Consider the following 20412-nt stretch of genomic DNA (forward strand, 5'->3'; position numbering starts at 1 on the left):
GTGGTATATGCGATCCAATGTGGTTGTCCAAAGCTCTACAATGGAAAAACAACTCAAGAGTTCAGGAGAAGAATTTCGAAACATCTGAGTAGTCTAAATACTAATGAAGAAACACCTTTATGTAAACATATAATCAATCAACATAAAGGGAACCCCTCAAGCTTAAAAATATGGGGTATACAGAAGGTTAGAAGAGGCCCAAGACAGGGTGATATAGACAAGAAGCTACAACAAGAGGAGACAAAGTGGATCTATCGCCTGAAATCCCTTGCACCAGGAGGAATAAATGAAGGTTTTACCTTTCCCTCATTTTTATGATTTCATTCTTAAAAATACAAAAATGAGGACCAACAGTAAAAAAATGAAAGTAAAGAAATAAAGAATAAGAAGACTACGTCAAAGAGAAAAAGAAAAAATACTAATAGACTAAAAAATAGATTAGAAGGATAGGGGACTAACTGATAAGTAATAAAAAGAATAAGAATATAATATCAAAATATTAATAAAAGATGAAAAATAAACTCACATCTCTGAAAGAGGTGACGTATCATCTCTTGCTCACGCCCACCCGGTTCCTATATAAAGAAAATAAAAATAGAGGATATACCATAAAAAAACAACATCTAAAAAATGACAAGATATGAAAATAACTGAATAATAATAATAAAATAATAAAAAATAAAAAATGCAATGTGGCATTCAGGTGTGATAGAGATGCCCAGACAGTCATCTCTAAAAATCTATATTTTTGAGATCTATGTCAATAAATTCAGTATAAGAAAAAGATGGATGTGAGAATATGGATATAGGGTTTTTTAAGGAGAGATGGTGATGGGGAGAGGAATGAAATTGTGATTAATGGAGGAGATATATATGTAAATAGAAAAAAGTGAAAAAAAACATCTAGAAATAGCAATTAAAATATATACAGTACAGACCAAAAGTTTGGGCACACCTTCTCATTCAAAGAGTTTTCTTTATTTTCATGACTATGAAAATTGTAGATTCACACTGAAGGCATCAAAACTATGAATTAACACATGTGGAATTATATACATAACAAAAAAGTGTGAAACAACTGAAATTATGTCAACTTCTTGATTCTTCAAAGTAGCCACCTTTTGCTTTGATTACTGCTTTGCACACTCTTGGCATTCTCTTGATGAGCTTCAAGAGGTAGTCACCTGAAATGGTCTTCCAACAGTCTTGAAGTAGTTCCCAGAGATGCTTAGCATTTGTTGGCCCTTTTGCCTTCACTTTGCGGTCCAGCTCACTCCAAACCATCTCGATTGGGTTCAGGTCCGGTGACTGTGGAGGCCAGGTCATCTGGCACAGCACCCCATCACTCTCCTTCATGGTCAAATAGCCCTTACACAGCCTGGAGGTGTGTTTGGGGTCATTGTCCTGTTGAAAAATAAATGATGGTCCAACTAAACGCAAACCGGATGGAATAGCATGCCCCTGCAAGATGCTGTGGAAGCCATGCTGGTTCAGTATGCCTTCAATTTTGAATAAATCCCCAACAGTGTCACCAGCAAAGCACCCCCACACCATCACACCTCCTCCTCCATGCTTCACGGTGGGAACCAGGCATGTAGAGTCCATCCGTTCACCTTTTCTGCGTCGCACAAAGACACGCTGGTTGGAACCAAAGCACAGATTTCCACTGGTCTAATGTCCATTCCTTGTGTTCTTTAGCCCAAACGAGTCTCTTCTGCTTGTTGCCTGTCCTTAGCAGTGGTTTCCTAGCAGATATTCTACCATGAAGGCTTGATTCACACAGTCTCCTCTTAACAGTTGTTCTAGAGATTTGTCTGCTGCTAGAACTCTGTGTGGCATTGACCTGGTCTCTAATCTGAGCTGCTGTTAACCTGCGATTTCTGAGGCTGGTGACTCGGATGAACTTATCCTCCGCAGCAGAGGTGACTCTTGGTCTTCCTTTCCTGGGGCGGTCCGCATGTGAGCCAGTTTCTTTGTAGCGCTTGATGGTTTTTGTGACTGCACTTGGGGACACTTTCAAAGTTTTCCCAATTTTTCGGACTGACTGATCTTCATTTCTTAAAGTAATGATGGACACTCGTTTTTCTTTACTTAGCTGCTTTTTTCTTGCCATAATACAAATTTTAACAGTCTATTCAGTAGGACTATCAGCTGTGTATCCACCTGACTTCTCCACAACGCAACTGATGGTCCCAACCCCATTTATAAGGCAAGAAATCCCACTTATTAAACCTGACAGGGCACACCTGTGACTACCTCTTGAAGCTCATCAAGAGAATGCCAAGAGTGTGCAAAGCAGTAATCAAAGCAAAAGGTGGCTACTTTGAAGAACCAAGAATATGACATATTTTCAGTTGTTTCACACTTTTTTATGTATATAATTCCACATGTGTTAATTCATAGTTTTGATGCCTTCAGTGTGAATCTACAATTTTCATAGTCATGAAAATTAAGAAAACTCTTTGAATGAGAAGGTGTGTCCAAACTTTTGGTCTGTACTGTATATCAGAACTTTAAACACGCACACACACATATATATATATATATATATATATATATTATTCCCCCCTTGTTCTCTTTCCCCCTCACCTCTTCTCTCTCCTGCCCCTCTTTTTCCGATTCCCCCCCTCCCCCTTTTCTTTTCAATTTTCCTTCTAGCTTACATGTTCTATAATTGGAGGGATAATATAAGTAGAGATGGGCATCTCTATCAATATAATGGAACCCACAGTTTTCCAGACTAAGTCTTCAGTCATGCGCACTAGAGGAATATAAGGTTCAGTTTTCTAAGTCCACGCGCATGCGTGAAGATCGATGCGGCGTACAGGTGAAGAGGAGACTGCGGCATGACGTGGAAGGAAGGTGATGCCTGGAAGGAGGGTAAGCCTGCAGAGATTGGAGGAGGGTAGGGACGAAGAGGGGTCACAGTGTGAGGAGCGATGTGATTGATCGAGTAACAGACGTCACCACATACCGAACCTTTAAAACATAGTCCCCGCCCCCAAACACACACACCTGCTTTTACCTGAAGACGCTGGATGTCCAGCGAAACATGTCGGGACACAGGGTGCATGTGTGTTAAACGTTTTTAGAATCAGTGGTGGCAGGCAGAGAGCTCTAATAAGAGCAAAATACACAGCACAGTGAGGAGCGCAGGATTGACCACAGGCATGAACATAACACATTAATCTCCAGGATTTAAAGGAGAGTAATAAATATAGTTAAAGCTCAAAGAAGAGCTAACAAAACAGCATAAGAAGAGTTTACAATTGTGGCTGCCAGTCAGAGCGAGCATATAGCCAAGGTCACCTTACACATTAACCCTTAGTAAACTGCTGGAAAGAAATACAGATAGTAAATGGAGTATGAGTAAACAAATAACCTGCCAGCACACCACTGAGATTTTTTTTTAGTCTATAATGTTTAAATGGGTGTTTTAAATAAAATAAATAAAAGTGAAGTTTTAAATAAATATATAGCACATAAATAAGACATAATTACTGTAGGTCAAAAGGACCACTTATATTAGTTACTTAAAAAGTAAAATGTTTATATGTGCTGTGAGGTCCTACTTACTTTGCACATTGCTGGGGAGGAGAGGACACTGGTGGCTTTCCTCTATACCTAGAAGTCATCTCAGCTCTGATCGTGTCTATAATAATAAACTGCGGAGTTTCTTTAATAATCTATCAGGTTTTTTATATGAACATAGGCTGGCTGAGGGGCTGTACATTGAATATATGTATGTAGTGCAGTAGGTCTACTGTGTTATGTGCCACTTGTGCAGGAGGTGGGAGACTAGGGGCCCATCCTGCTCAGAAGCCCACCTGGGGATGCACCTGTATCCCTGTGGGCCATTCCAGGCCTAAGTATATGAAGTTTATAGTTTAATACACTGGTTTATGGACACATAAAACTGTTATATTGAGCATAAACCATGGTGTAGAAATCTAGGAATGAATAGTGAGAGATACGAGATACTAATAACTGTCAAGTTTCATTGCTCTCAGTCTACAGGAAGTGGGTCAGGGGACATCTTTAAGGTACGCCCCTCGTAACAGAAGCCCTGCCTTTGGACTTCACTGATATCTAGTTAGACCAGCCCCATCCAGGCCCCACACTGTAGAAGGCTCAGACTCCACACTGTAGCAGATCTAATGCTCTGTGAATGCCAGCTTCTCTAGAGCCTAGGCTACATACATATCGACATGGCATTACTGAACAAAGCACTGATTGCCCTGCTCGGGATCCTACTGGCTGTGTACTTCTACTCTGGCAAAGAGGAGTTTAAACCTGGTACGTACTCAGACCTCCCAAGTGTCCCTCTTTTGGGGGGAGAGTCCCTGTTTTTAACCCAAGTCCCTCTTTGCACTTTAACTGTCCCTCTTTTTGATCTGAGGTACAGATTTACATTGTTACATTTACAATATTGATCCAGAAAATGTTTGTCTGGTTCCTGTCTGTATATTAGATCCCCCTTATATTTTATTTCATTATTTGAGGCTATTCGGATTTTAGAAATTTCTATATTCAGATAATTTTTGTGTTATTGTGCGCTAAGAAAACGATTAAGGCTACTTTCACACTAGTGTTTTTTGCGAATCCGTCATGGATCTGCAAAAACGCTTCCGTTATACAACCGCATGCATCCGTCATGAACGGATCCGGTTGTATTATGTCTTCTATAGCCATGACGGATCCGTCAAGAACACCACTGAAAGTCAATGGGGGACGGATCCGTTTTCTATTGTGTCAGAGAAAACGGATCTGTCCCTATTGACTTACATTGTGTGTCAGGACGGAAGGCAGGTTTTGCTCTGCAATACATAGCGGACAGAAAAACGCTGCAAGCAGCGTTTTGGTGTCCACCTCCAGAGCGGAATAGTGACTGAACGGAGGCAAACTGATGCATTCTGAGCGGATCTTTTTCCATTCAGAATGCATTAGGGCAAAACTGATCCGTTTTGGACCGTTTGTCAGAGCCCTGAACGGAGCTCACAAATGGAAAGCCAAAACGCTAGTGTGAAAGTAGCCTAAAGTGTAAAATATGCGGGGGAAATGAATCCTTCACACAATGAACCAAAAGTGTCCCTCTTTGACTGTCCAAAAAGTTGGGAGGTATGTCATGTTTCTGTACAGTTTTTCTTAACCTTTCAAAGGGAATCAGTCACCTTGATTTTGGAGCATTATCTGCAGTAAGAAGCCCAGATCGCCATTTTTTTTTTTCTACTGTCCCCCCATTCCCAAGTTGTCAGCTCTCAAAGTTGCACTGAAATACACAGAGAGGACTTCTGCTCATGCACAGCAGCCCTGACACTGTATTTCAGCAAAGCTTTAATGCTGACAGCGGGGGAACAGGGCAGTAGAAATTGTGATTTGAACTCCTTATGTGCAGCACTACTATTACTGCAGACAATAGTCCAAGATTGTGGTAACAGATTCCCTTTAAGGCCTCTTTCACACTACCGTATGGCTATTTCAGTGTTTTGTTTTGTTTTTCACGGATCCGTTGTTCCGTTTTTTTTTTTCAGTTGTGTTTCCGTTCCGTGGCATACAGTATACAGTAATTACATAGAAAAAATTGGGCTGGGCATTAAATTTTCAATAGATGGTTCAGAAAAAACGGAACGGATACGGAAGACATAAGGATGCATTTCCGTATGTGTTCCGTTTTTTTGCGGACCCATTGACTTGAATGGAGCCACGGAATGTGATTTGCGGGCAATAATAGGACATGTTCTATCTTTCAACGGAACGGAAATATGGAAACGGAATGCATACGGAATACATTCCGTTTTTTTTTTCTGAACCATTGAAATGAATGGTTCCGTATACGGATCGCATACGGAACGCAAAAAACGGCCCGCAAGACGGTAGTGTGAAAGAGGCCTAAGTGCTAGAACACACACACAGGTTTTTATGACACTTTTTTTTTTTACCCAACACCAAAAGTGGATGCAGCAGGTAAAAGTATTAGGCCCCTTTCACAGAATTCCGTGCGGGTGCAATGCGTGAGGTGAACGCATTGCACCTGCACTGAATCTGGACCCATTCACTCCAATGGGGCTGTGCACACGAGTGGTGATTTTCACGCATCACTTGTGCGTTGCGTGAAAATCGCAGCAAGCTCTATATTGTGCATTTCTCACGCCCCGTAGAAGTGAATGGGGCTGCGTGAAAATCACGCATGCACGGTTGCTAGGAGACGATTGGGATGGGGACCCGATCTTTATCATTTTCCCTTATAACATGGTTATAAGGGAAAATAATAGCATTCTTAATACAGAATGCTAAGTAAATTAGGGATGAAAAAAATAAAATAAAAATTAAACTCACCTCATCCACTTGTTCGCGCAGCCCGGCTTGTCTTCTTTCTTCTTCTTTGATGGACCATGTGATGAGCGCAGTGACATCACCAAAGGTCCTTTTATCCTAGGTCCTCAAAGAAGAAGAAAGCCGGGCTGCGCGAACAAGTGGTCGGTCGTGGCCGTATTGCGGCCCGCAAACGGCAGGTCGGCAATCCATGGCGGCTGGCCGTGTGCACCACGCATCACGGATGCAGACCCATTCACTTGAATGGGTCTGCAATTCCGGAGATGCAGAACGGAGTCACGGAACGGAACACTGGAAGCACTACAGAGTGCTTCTGTGGTGTTTCTTTCCGTTGTTCCACACCGCAAATAAATATGACATGCCATATTTTTTTACGGTGTGGACAGACCACAGACCTATTCAAGTTGAATGGGTCCGGCCCGCTGCGGTCCCCAATGCACGGGAACGGCAGCACAACGGCCGTGTGCATGCGGCCTAAGTCAATGGGAACGGATCAGTTTTCTGTGACACAATAGAAAACGCATCCGTCCCCCATTAACTTTCAATCAAGTTCATGACGGATCCGTCTTAGCTAGTAATACAAACGGATCCATTCATAACAGATGCAGGCGGTTGTATTATCAGTAACAGAAGCGTTTTTGCTGATCCATGACAGATTCAGCAAAAATGTTGGTGTGAAAGTAGCCTATCATTTATTGGCACCATTTTGGGGTACATTTGGCTTTTTATCTTTTTATCTTGGACATGAGGTGACTAAAAAAAGCTGTTTTGGCATAATTTTTTTTTAACACAGTTCACCTGATCAGGTGATATTTTTATAGAGCCGTCGTTGTGGACATGGCGATACCAAATATGTCTATTTTTTTATTTTCTTTCTATTTTTAATGACTCTTCAATGACTTAATTGGGGAAAAAGGTGGGGTTTATTTATTTATTTTTTAAATCACTTATTTATTTATTTGTTTTTTTATTGTACACTTTGTTTCCTCCACAAGGTCATACAAGACCTCTGGGAGACATTTAACTTTTTTTTTTGTTACTATTCACAGGGAGAATACACTCCCCAGAGAGGCTGTACAGCAGTATACATCGATGTACAACCTCAGTCTCAGGAAGGCCCTGTAGCTCCCGCACTCCTCCGGAGGTCACATGACCGCGGCGGAGCAGGAAGCGGCATCACGCTTCCTATCAGTATACACAGTTCAACACTGTGCATTCATCCAGAAGGCACGTGCATGGAGGAACAGCCCCTGCCTTCTCTATGGGGTGCCCTGCTGTCACTGAAAGTGCCCCCCCCCCCCGCTCAGTACCTGCACGATTAGCGTGCAGCTGCAATCTCTGAATGGACGTCGGTTAATCAGGCTTATGGTCAGTTTGCTTTTTTTTCAGTTATCGGGCAAGTATAGAACATGTTCCATTTTTTTACATCCGTTATTCATTGGCCATGGTCGTGTGAATGTAGCCTAAGTACAGTGGGATGCGAAAGTTTGGGCAACCTTGTTAATCGTCATGATTTTCCTGTATAAATCGTTGGTTGTTACGATAAAAAATGTCAGTTAAATATATCATATAGGAGGCACACACAGTGATATTTGAGAAGTGAAATGACGTTTATTGGATTTACAGAAAGTGTGCTATAATTGTTTAAACAAAATTAGGCAGGTGCATAAATTTGGGCACCACAAAAAAGAAATTAAATCAATATTTAGTAGATCCTCCTTTTGCAGAAATTACCGCCTCTAAACGCTTCTTGTAGGTTCCAATGAGAGTCTGGATTCTGGTTGAAGGTATTTTGGACCATTCCTCTTTACAAAACATCTTTAGTTCATTCAGGTTTGATGGCTTCCGAGCATGGACAGCTCTCTTTAAGTCACACCACAGATTTTCAATTATATTCAGGTCTGGGGACTGAGATGGCCATTCCAGAACGTTGTACTTGTTCCTCTGCATAAATGTCTTAGTGGATTCTGAGCAGTGTTTAGGGTCTTTGTCTTGTTGAAAGATCCTCCCCGGCGCAGCTTCAGCTTTGTCACTGATTCCTGGACATTGGTCTCCAGAATCTGCTGATACTGAGTGGAATCCATGTGTCCCTCAACTTTGACAAGATTCCCAGTCCCTGCACTGGCCACACAGCCCCACAGCATGATGGAACCACCACCATATTTTACTGTAGGTAGCAGGTGTTTTTCTTGGAATGCTGTGTTCTTTTTCCTCCATGCATAACGCCCCTTGTTATGGCCAAATAACTCAAGTTTAGTTTCATCAGTGCACAGCACCTTATTCCAAAATGAAGCTGGCTTGTCCAAATGTGCTTTAGCCCACCTCAAGCGGCACTTTTTGTGCTGTGGGCGGAGAAAAGGCTTCCTCTGCATCACTCTCGCATACAGCATCTCCTTGTGTAAAGTGTGCCAAATGGTTAAACAATGCACAGTGACTCCATCTGCAGCAAGATGATGTTGTAGGTCTTTGGTGCTGGTCTGTGGGTTGACTCTGACTGTTCTCACCATTCGTCGCTTCTGTCTATCCGAGATTTTTCTTGGTCTGCCACTTCGAGCCTTAACTTGAACTGAGCCTGTGGTCTTCCATTTCCTCAATATGTTCCTAACTGTGGAAACAGACGGCTGAAATCTCTGAGACAGCTTTCTGTATCCTTCCCCTAAACCATGATGGTGAACAATCTTTGTCTTCAGGTCTTTGAGAGTTGTTATGAGACCCCCATGTTGCTACTCTTCAGAGAAAATTAAAAGAGGAGGGAAACTTACAATTGACCCCCTTAAATACTCTTTCTCATAATTGGATTCACCTGTGTATGTAGGTCAGGGGTCGCTGAGCTTACCAAGCCAATTTGAGTTCCAATAATTAGTTCTAAAGGTTTTGGAATCAATAAAATGACAACAGTGCCCAAATTTATGCACCTGCCTAATTTTGTTTAAACAATTATAGCACATTTTCTGTAAATCCAATAAACTTCATTTCACTTCTCAAATATCACTGTGTTTCTCCTATATGATATATTTAACTGACATTTTTTATTGTAACAACCAACGATTTATACAGGAAAATCATGACGATTAACAAGGTTGCCCAAACTTTCGCATCCCACTGTATTTATGAATAGGACTCAGTGCTCCAGACTAAAAAAAATACCAAGTAGCCATTGGCTCCTGAACTGAAAAATTTAGGAGCCAAATCAAATTTTTAGTCGCCAAATCGAAACCGAATCAAAATTTAGGTATCGTGACAACGCTACGCCGATCAGATCGGCGTAGGGTTGTTTTGATACAAAAATTTTGATTCGCTTTCGTCACCATAAAAAAGTATTGCGATACTCAATACTGCGCAAAAAAAAAAACACCAAAAAAAGCCGCGTGCATTTCGCATTTTATGAAACATTCGGCCCATAATAGAACAGTCCTATCCTATTTTTTTGGGTGACAAGGTGACTAAAAAATGGCGAATGCTCACCGGATAGGATATTTTTAATAATTTAATAGTTTGGACAGTGCTATGTAATATGTTTATTTATTGTTTATATATTTTATATGTAAAATTGGGAAAGGGGGGGATTTAAACTTAATATTTTAGGGTACTTTCACACTAGCGTTTTTCTTTTCCGGCATAGAGTTCCGTGACAGGGGCTCTATACCAGAAAAGAACTGATCAGGCATATCCCCATGCATTCTGAATGGAGAGTAATCCGTTCAGGATGCATCAGGATGTCTTCAGTTCAGTCATTTTGACTGATCAGGCAAAAGATAAAACCGCAGCATGCCAAGGTTTTATCTCCGGCGAAAAAAACTGAAGATTTGCCTGAATGCTGGATCCAGCATTTTTTCCCATAGGAATGTATTAGTGCCGGATCTGGCATTCAAAATACCGGAATGCACCCGCACTAAATCCGGACCCATTCACTTCTATGGGGCTGTGCACATGAGCAGTGATTTTCACACATAACTTGTGCGTTGCGTGAAAATCGCAGCATGCTCTATGTTGTGTGTTTTTCACGCAACGCAGGGCCCATAGAAGCTAATGGGGCTGCGTGAAAATCGCAAGCATCCGCAAGCAAGTACGGATGCGGTGCGATTTTCACTCATGGTTGTTAGGATGAAAGTCTATTCACTGTATTATTTTCCCTCATAACATGGTTATAAGGGAAAATAATAGCATTCTTTAATACAGAATGCATAGTAGAAGGTCAATATAATAAACATTGGTGGCGCAGTGCGCCCCCCCAACACCCCAGTATGATAAACATTGGTGGCGCAGTGCGCCCCCCCAATATAAGAAACATTGGTGGCGCAGTGCGCCCCCAACACCCCAGTATGATAAACGTTTGGTGGTGCAGTGTGCCCCCCTCAATATAATAAACATTGGTGGCGCAGTGCGCACCCCCCAACACCCCAGTATAATAAACATTGGTGGCGCAGTGTGCCCCCCCTCAATATAATAAATATTGGTGGCGCAGTGCACCCCCCCTCAATATAATGAACATTGGTGGCGCAGTGGGCAGTGCCAATGAGGGTTAAAAAAATATATAAAAAATTAACTCACCTCCTCCAATTGATCGTCTCATGTTCTTTCTTCAGGACCTGTCAAAGGACCTGTGGTGACATCACTGTGCTCATCACATGATACATCACATGATTCATCACCATGGTAATGGACCATGTGATGAGCTCAGTGACGTCACCACAGGTCCTGAAGAAAGAACAGGAGACCGGCAGCTACGCGATCAACTGGAGGAGGTGAGTTAATTTTTTAAAATTATTTTTTAACCCTCATTGGCATTTCCCACTGAGCCACCAATGTTTCTTATATTGGGGTGTTGGTGGGGGGGGCACACTGTGCCACCAATGTTTCTTATACTGGGGTGTTGGGGGGGCGCACTGTGCCACCAATGTTTCTTATACTGGGGTGTTGGGGGGGCGCACTGTGCCACCAATGTTTCTTATACTGGGGTGTTGGGGGGGGTGCACTGTGCCACCAATGTTTCTTATACTGGGGTGTTGGGGGGGCACACTGTACAGGGAGTCTGGCAGAAGCAGCTTCCACTCTAGGATCAGATTACACTCCTCCCAAGCCCCTCCCCTCCCTGCTGCCAGCGTCTCTGCTATTGTGTGCTGTGACTCACTGCCTCAGACTGAGAAGAACATCGGCGGCGGCGGGGCAGAGAACTATCAGCTCCTGTGCCCGTCGCTGTTCAACTGCAGAGCTGCCGCAGGGGGTCTAGTCGCAAATGGCGACAAGACTAAAAAGTCTTGTCGCCATTTGTAAATTCTAAGTCGCATTGGCGACCATTTTGGTCGCCATTTGGAGCCCTGGGACTACATTGATCTGACACGCTATCTGTTTCTCAAGGCTATTTTTCATCCATGTGTGCATCCATTTTCTGACCGTCTGGCCGTTTTTAAAGGGCACCTGTCAGCAGATTTGTACCTATGAAACTGGCTGACCTGTTGCATGTGCACTTGGCAGCTGAAGGCATCTGTGTTGGTCCCATATTCATATGTGCCCGCATTGCTGAGAAAACTGATGTTTTATTGTATACAAATTTGCCATTACTCCTTGAGGCTCAGATCTCTCTGCAACTGCTGCGCCTTCTGCACTTTCATTAATGATAGATTTAGACAAGCGGTTAAGAATAATGCTTTAAGTTATAGGAGACATTAGCACATGCTTGACAGGAAGGCAATAGGGAAATAATTAATGCAAGATAGAGCGCCTGCCATTCAGGAAGAGGGTACACATTCTGTACTGTATAATACATAGCATAGTATACAATCATGTACTTTGTGCATGCCTGGATAAAATCATCGTTAGCCGGCGGCAGATCGTGCTGTATAATGATGATCTGCCGCCGGCAAACCAGTAGACAGGATGGGGACGAGTGATGGCATGCAGATCACTCCTCCCTATACTGTGGAGGAGATGCCTGCATGTAATAGCAGCGGTCTCCTCCGTAGCGAGTAGGCAATTGCCAGGAGGGAATGCTTCCCTCCCAACAAGCACTTGCTCAATCGGCCTGTGTAATACAGGCGAGGACATCATGGAGGTTTTTTTATTCTTGTAAATAAAAGTTAGGTTGGATCTATTGAAAATTTGTTACTGAAGTCTCTCATGAGCCCAGATCCGTGGGATTCATCCGTGTTACCGTTTTCTTCATATTATGGGAGTGTCTGGATTATGCAAATTTAGGGTGAGCTGTGCAAAAAAATGTTTTGTTTTTTCAGGCTTTACGCTGGGTTCACACCTGAGCGTTTTATAGCGCGTTCCTACGCGCTGTAAAACGCTCAACAGGCAAGAACCAATGATTCCCTATGGGCATGGTTTTCACCTGAGCGTTTTACAGCGCGTACAAACGCGCTGTAAAACGCCCTACGCCCCACAGGTACAGGAGCTTCTTTGGGGCGTAATGTCGCGCGTTCCCGCACATAGACTTCCGGGAACGCGCGACTGTGCGTTTGCTTGTTTCCGGAGCCGCGTATGTAAACGCCCGATAAAATCACGCATACAGAGCGCATACAGAGTACGCTCAGGTGTGAACCCAGCCTCAGGGAAGCCATACTATTGTGCGACATCTATTCACAACCTCAATGTACTCTATACAGAGCGACTTATGGGAGAAATTTATCTTCAGAGGAATTTTTGAAGTCAGCCTTGCTTTGGGTCTCTGTTGGCGTAATTTGCATTAAAGGGGTTGTCTCACTTCATTAAGTGGCATTTATCATGTAGAGAAAGTTAAGGCACTTACTAATGTGTTGTTATTATCCATATTGCCTCCTTTGCACATTGGCACATATGTCTAGAGATGTTATTCCAGTTTTTATGCCATACCCACTGGAATAAGATTTTACCATTTTTAGAAATTTTTAAAGAGAACCTGTTTCTACGAAATGCAGTAAGGAATGCAGACATCATGTAGAGAGCAGGAGGAACTGAGCAGATTGATATATAGTTTTGTAGGGAAGAACAATCTGAAAAACTAGTAAGTTATACATTTAAACCTCTTTCTGACCTTAGGATCACCCCATGCACAACTATCTATAATCTAACTATACATATGTACACAGGGAATGCTATTAAACATTGATAACACAGCCCCATCTACTTTTTAATGAATAACTTGACAGTGACTTTTTTATAGATATGACATTTTTTGAACAATTCCAAACTTTTGAATGGTAGTGTAAATGCCATCAACATAATATGTAATCTTTAGAGGTCAACTATTCGGACCTATACTGATGAGTAGAATCTGGGGATCATGGCTGTTAGGCTTTTCTCAGACACAGCACTACTCTCCTTAGGGTATGTCCGCACGGGATGACTTCGCTGCAGAACCTCTGTAACATTCAGCATCGTGTTTCTCTGAAATCCAGCATTGCAAAACCCACCTGAAAGGGCCTTGTTTATAGAGCAGAGTAATCATGGAGTGATCATAGCTGGCATTCCACACTCCATTTAACATTTGCACTGTAAAGCTGCAGCATAAACTGATATCAGTTTAGGCAGCTACATTTTCCCGATTTCTGAAATCTCATCCACTTTTAGGGTACTTTTAAATAACTTTTTGCAAGTAATTTCACTTCTGAGAATCCACAGCATTTTAACCACATGTGGCCATACCCATAAACCTCCAAAAACATGATTTAAGAAATTATATTTTATGCCCTTATAACATGACTGTATACACTATTAAATTTCACTAGATTTAAATTTTAGCATAATGTAGGGGGTCATTTATTAAGACCAGTGTTTTAGACGCCGGTCCTAATATCCCCTATAGCTGGTGCAGGATCCGCCAGAGTTATGAAGAGGTGCTGGCCTCTACATAACTGGCGGATTGACCACCGTTTCTGAATGTAAGACAGATTCCTAGATGTCTTACATTTAGACCATTTTCTACGCCTAAACCATTCCCCGCCCAACCCACGCCCACTTTTTAGACCTTTGCGCCGCAATCTATGCCAGAAATACACCTAATATAGGCATATTTCTGGTTAGTAAATGACCCCCATAATCTCTATGTACCATATTTTTCATTTTATAAAACACACTTTCTCCCCCCAAAAGTGTGTGTGTGGGGGGAATGGGCCTGCATCTTATAAAGCGAATACTAGTGAGAGCTTCCATTATGGAAGCGCTCATTAGTACCGGAGGACCGGGAAGCGGTGAAGGCTCTGTACTCCCCGCTTCCTGGTCCTCGGCTGTGCTGTGGCTGTGCACAGTGTGAGGGTCACAGCACAGCCGCAGCAGGAAGAAGACAGAGCACGCTGGAGGTGAGGAGCGGCGGAGTCCAGAGCAGGAGAGGTAAGTGTTTATTTTATTTTATTTGTGGCATGGGGGCTCATAACTGGCACTGGGTCTTATAGACGGCATGGGGGCTCATAAATGGTATGGGGGCTCATAATGGAGGCTCATAAATGGCACGGGGGATCATAGATGGCATGGGGACTCATAATGGAGGCTGATAAATGGCATGGGTGGTCTGATTGAGGGTCTTTTTAACATGGGGGTCTAATTGGGGCTGTTAGATGAGGTCTGATTAACATTGGGTGTCTGATTGCTGGCCTGATCGGAGGTCTAATGAAAAATATTTTTTTCTTATTGTCCCCCTCTAAAACCTAGGTGCGTCTTATAAAGCGAAAAATACGGTAATTGCTTCATACTCTTCATTAAGGGGAACACTTATCAAGACCAGCGTTTTTTCCACTGGTCTTGACTTCCCGCCAAATTTATGCTGAGGCGCAGCATCCTAGCTGTCTTCATTAATGCCGGAAGTCTGGCATAAATGAAGATAAATGTGCCAGGCCTGCTGGCTCCACTCTACCTGACCTCCTTTTTTGGAAAATGGCAATGTCAGTGTAGAAAAGTCTCGTGCGACAAGTGGAGTTTAAAAATTCACAGGGCTTGCGACCTTTACGCCAGAAAACTGCTGGCATGGGCGAAATGATAAATTCCCGCCTAACTTTATAGTGTCAATAAATTATTGTTAATTTTAATGACACCTTCCATGATAATTAGTTGACAAGACATTCATAGTACCTTATCTTACATTTTCTAGGCAGCTATATAACAAAGCACACATCTTAGTAATCATCAACCAGCAGATGAATCTTTGACACTAGACTATCATGTAAAGGTGAACACATGCAGGTCAATAGTCTTTAGGTCTTATGGCTTTTTATGCCAAGCACTTTCAAAGATGTTGATATCATATACATTTGGTCTGCACTGTTACTATTATACTTAAATAACCACAAAGACTACTTATTGGGTCATTTATCAAGCTGGTGTAAAGTAGAACTGGCTTAGTTGCCAATAGCAACCAATAAAATTCCACCTTTAATGTTTGCCAGCTCCTGGAATGTACTGTTTCTGTCTTAACCCCTTAATGCTGTACATGTACAGCATCATACACCCGGAATTGTGTGGAGTGAGCTGCTGCACTGAGCCCGTTCTCTACACAGCGGGGTGCGGGCTGTATAATACAGCAGGCACCCAGCAGCAATGACGGGGAACAGCGATCACACCAAATCTGGTCAATTAACCCACTCAGATCGGGGCATCTGTGAGGTTAGGCAGAGGGATGAAATAGCGGGGCTTCGATAGGTTACCATTAGGGAACCCGAGTTTGGGAAATGTTTTTTTACAGTACAAATTAATTTATGAAGTTATTACCTGAAGTCTCGCGAGACTTCGCGAAGCAATAACTTCGGCTCATCGTAGCCAATACATTCTAATACTGTACGGAGCTCCTGTTCTGTACAGTATTGGAACAAAGTTTTATACGAATCGACTTCGGATGTTTCACCTAAAGTCGATTCGCTCATCCCTAGTTACCATGACAGCCAAGGCCCTGCTGGAGGTCCCCAGGCCTGTAATAGTAACCTGCCTGATAAGCTGTGCACAAGGCACAGCTCAGCAGGTAGAGCGGCAGAAACCCATTCACCATAATAGATCTCTATTCAGGTGAACGGGACAAGGGATCAAAAGATCCCAGGTTCTATGCCTCTTATTGTGAAAAAAGTAAAAAAAAAACAAACATAAAAATATTAAAAGTTTCAATCACCCCCTTTCCCAATTTTACATATAAAAATATATAAATAATAAAAAAATAAACATGCACCCAAAAATGGTACCAATAAAAACTACAATTCGTCCCGCAAAAAATAAGATCCTCATACAGCTCTGTGGACAGAAATATTAAAAAGTTATGGTTGTCCGAAAATGGTGATGGAAAGAAAATATAGATTTATTTTTAAAAGTTTTTTTTTTTTTTTAAGTAATAAAAAATATATATATAGAAATTTGGTATCGCCGTAATCGTATTGAGCCAGGAGAAGAAGTATGTCATGTCATTTTTAGTGTACAATGAATGCCATAATGTCAAAATCCTTGTCGGAATTTTTTTTATTTATTTTTTCAGTTTTACCCCACAAATAATTTTTTTCCATTTTCATATACGAGATATGGTACATTAAATGATGCTATTTAACCACCTCCCGACCGCTGTACGCACGGATGCGTCTGGGAGGTGGTTGATTTATTCCTCCTGGACGCATCCGCGCGTCATCTCGCGATAGCCGAGATTTCCTGTGAACGCGCGCACACAGGCGCGCGCGCTCACAGGAACGGAAGGTAAGCGAGTGGATCTCCAGCCTGCCAGCGGCGATCGCTCGCTGGTAGGCTGGAGATGTGATTTTTTTTAACCCCTAACAGGTATATTAGACGCTGTTTTGATAACAGCGTCTAATATACCTGCTACCTGGTCCTCTGGTGGTCCCTTTTGTTTGGCTCGACCACCAGAGGACACAGGCAGCTCTGTAAAGTACCACAAAACACTACACTACACTACACCCCCCCCCGTCACTTATTAACCCTTTATGAACCACTGATCACCCCATATAGACTCCCTGATCACCCCCCTGTCATTGATCACCCCCCTGTCATTGATCACCCCCCTGTAAGGCTCCATTCAGAGGTCCGTATGATTTTTACGGATCCACGGATACATGGATCGGATCCGCAAAACACATGCGGACCTCTGAATGGAGCCTTACAGGGGGGTGATCAATGACAAGGGGGTGATCACGCATATAGACTTCCTGATCACTTCCCTGTCATTGATCACCCCCCTGTCATTGATCACCCCCCTGTAAGGCTCCATTCAGACGTCCGTATGATTTTTACGGATCCACTAAAACATGGATCGGATCCGCAAAACACATGCGGACCTCTGAAAGGAGCCTTACAAGGGGGTGATCAATGACAGAGGGGTGATCACCCATATAGACTCCCTGATCACCTCCGTCATTGATCACCCCCCTGTAAGGCTCCATTCAGACGTCCGTACGATTTTTACGGATCCACTGATACATGGATCGGATCCGCAAAACACATGCAGACCTCTGAATGGAGCCTTACAGGGGGGTGATCAATGACAAGGGGGTGATCACGCATATAGACTTCCTGATCACTTCCCTGTCATTGATCACCCCCCTGTAAGGCTCCATTCAGACGTCCGTATGATTTTTACGGATCCACTGATACATGGATCGGATCCGCAAAACACATGCGGACCTCTGAAAGGAGCCTTACAGAGGGGTGATCAATGACAGAGGGGTGATCACCCATATAGACTCCCTGATCACCTCCGTCATTGATCACCCCCCTGTAAGGCTCCATTCAGACGTCCGTATGATTTTTACGGATCCACTGATACATGGATCGGATCCGCAAAACACATGCGGACCTCTGAATGGAGCCTTCCAGGGGGGTGATCAATGACAAGGGGGTGATCACGCATATAGACTTCCTGATCACTTCCCTGTCATTGATCACCCCCCTGTCATTGATCACCCCCCTGTCATTGATCACCCCCCTGTAAGGCTTCATTCAGACGTCCGTATGATTTTTACGGATCCACTGATACATGGATCGGATCCGCAAAACACATGCGGACCTCTGAATGGAGCCTTACAGGGGGGTGATCAATGACAGGGGGGTGATCACCCATATAGACTCCCTGATCACCCCCCTGTCATTGATCACCCCCCTGTAAGGCTCCATTCAGACGTCCGTATGCGTTTTGCGGATCCGATCCATGTATCCGTGGATCCGTAAAAAATCATACCGACGTCTGAATGGAGCCTTACAGGGGGGTGATCAATGACGGAGGTGATCAGGGAGTCTATATGGGTGATCACCCCTCTGTCATTTTGATTGCAAAGTACTTCTCACACATATGGGCCCCTAAATTGCCAGGGCAGTATAACTACGCCACAAGTGACCCCATTTTGGAAAGAAGACACCCCAAGGTATTCCGTGAGGGGCATGGCGAGTTCCTAGAATTTTTTATTTTTTGTCGCAAGTTAGTGGAATATGAGACTTTGTAAGAAAAATAAAAATAAAAATAAAATCATCATTTTCCGCTAACTTGTGACAAAAAATAAAAAGTTCTATGAACTCACTATAGTTATATGATTGCGCTGCAGGAGAGAAATCTTTTACGTGAATAAAGGTTCCTTTTGTAGATCCTCAACCAATGTGGTCATATGCCAACCTCACAATCTAACAACGGTATGGAAACCTGTTGAAAATGAAAAAGCGCACTATGGTGTAGCAAATTCCAAGCACTTGACGCACCATGTGAATAGATAATACTCACAGGATTTCTGGTTAGTGAATGCGTGTAAAAAACCGGATGGTATCTTCAATAGAACTCTGTTGGAGGAAGAGTACTATAGCGTAGTATGTAATTGCACTTTACACGCTTGCAACAAGATTGTACTCACAGAATATCACTCGTAAAGTGCATGGAAAGATTTCCTGTGGAGTCTTCACAGACAGCTGGACAGGTGGAACAGGCAAGGATCAGGACACTTCGGCATGAGGAATCCCAAATATCGATCCGACAGATGAAACACTTCTACACATGGATGGCAGTGAACCACAGCTTCCAAAAAAGACCGGGTTTCGCCGTGATGTTTCGTCTGGGGCGTTCAAAAAAAATGGAAAAGTTGTCTTTTGCCAAGATATTTCTCTCACCCAGCATGGGTATATGTAAAATGACACCCCAAAACACATTCCCCAACTTCTCCTGAGTACGGCGATACCAGATGTGTGACACTTTTTTGCAGCCTAGGTGGGCAAAGGGACCCACATTCCAAAGTGCACCTTTCGGATTTCACCGGTCATTTTTTACAGATTTTGATTGCAAACTACTTCTCACACATATGGGCCCCTAAATTGCCAGGGCAGTATAACTACGCCACAAGTGACCCCATTTTGGAGAGAAGACACCCCAAGGTATTCCGTGAGGGGCATGGCGAGTTCCTAGAATTTTTAATTTTTTGTCGCAAGTTAGTGGAATATGAGACTTTGTAAGGAAAAAATAAATATAAAATCATCATTTTCCGCTAACGTGTGACAAAAAAGAAAAAGTTATATGAACTCACTATGCCCATCAGCGAATACCTTAGGGTGTGTACTTTCCGAAATGGGGTCATTTGTGGGGGTTTTCTACTGTTTGGGCATTGTAGAACCTCAGGAATCATGACAGGTGCTCAGAAAGTCAGAGCTGTTTCAAAAAGCGGAAATTCACATTTTTGTACCATAGTGTGTAAACGCTATAACTTTTACCCAAACCATTTTTTTTTCCCCAAACATTATTTTTTTTATCAAAGACATGTAGAACAATAAATTTAGCGAAATATTTATATATGGATGTCGTTTTTTTTGCAAAATTTTACAGCTGAAAGTGAAAAATTTTATTTTTTTGCAAAAAAAATCGTTAAATTTCGATTAATAACAAAAAAAGTAAAAATGTCAGCAGCAATAAAATACCACCAAATGAAAGCTCTATTAGTGAGAAGAAAAGGAGGTAAAATTCATTTGGGTGGTAAGTTGCATGACCGAGCAATAAACGGTGAAAGTAGTGTAGTGCAGAAGTGTAAAAAGTGGCCTGGTCATTAAGGGGGTTTTAGCTAGCGGGGTTGAAGTGGTTAAAAGGCATCCTGTCCCTCAAAAAATAAGCCCTCATATGGCTATGTGAACAGAAAAATTAAAAGGTTATAG

General features: G+C 42.7%; 1 protein-coding gene across 1 annotated transcript in view; it reads left to right on the forward strand.

Moving 5' to 3' along the window:
• Positions 1 to 4114: 4114 nt before the first annotated feature.
• Positions 4115 to 20412, forward strand: part of HSD11B1 (hydroxysteroid 11-beta dehydrogenase 1) — a 44766-nt gene continuing 28468 nt past the window's right edge. The window contains exon 1 of the mRNA XM_044287045.1: positions 4115 to 4296. Coding sequence (XP_044142980.1) covers positions 4209 to 4296 — 88 coding nt within the window. The 5' untranslated portion in view covers positions 4115 to 4208. The remainder of the gene's footprint in view (positions 4297 to 20412) is intronic.

Source organism: Bufo gargarizans, chromosome 3, assembly GCF_014858855.1.
Source record: "Bufo gargarizans isolate SCDJY-AF-19 chromosome 3, ASM1485885v1, whole genome shotgun sequence".
In the NCBI taxonomy this organism is placed as follows: Eukaryota; Metazoa; Chordata; class Amphibia; order Anura; family Bufonidae; genus Bufo; species Bufo gargarizans.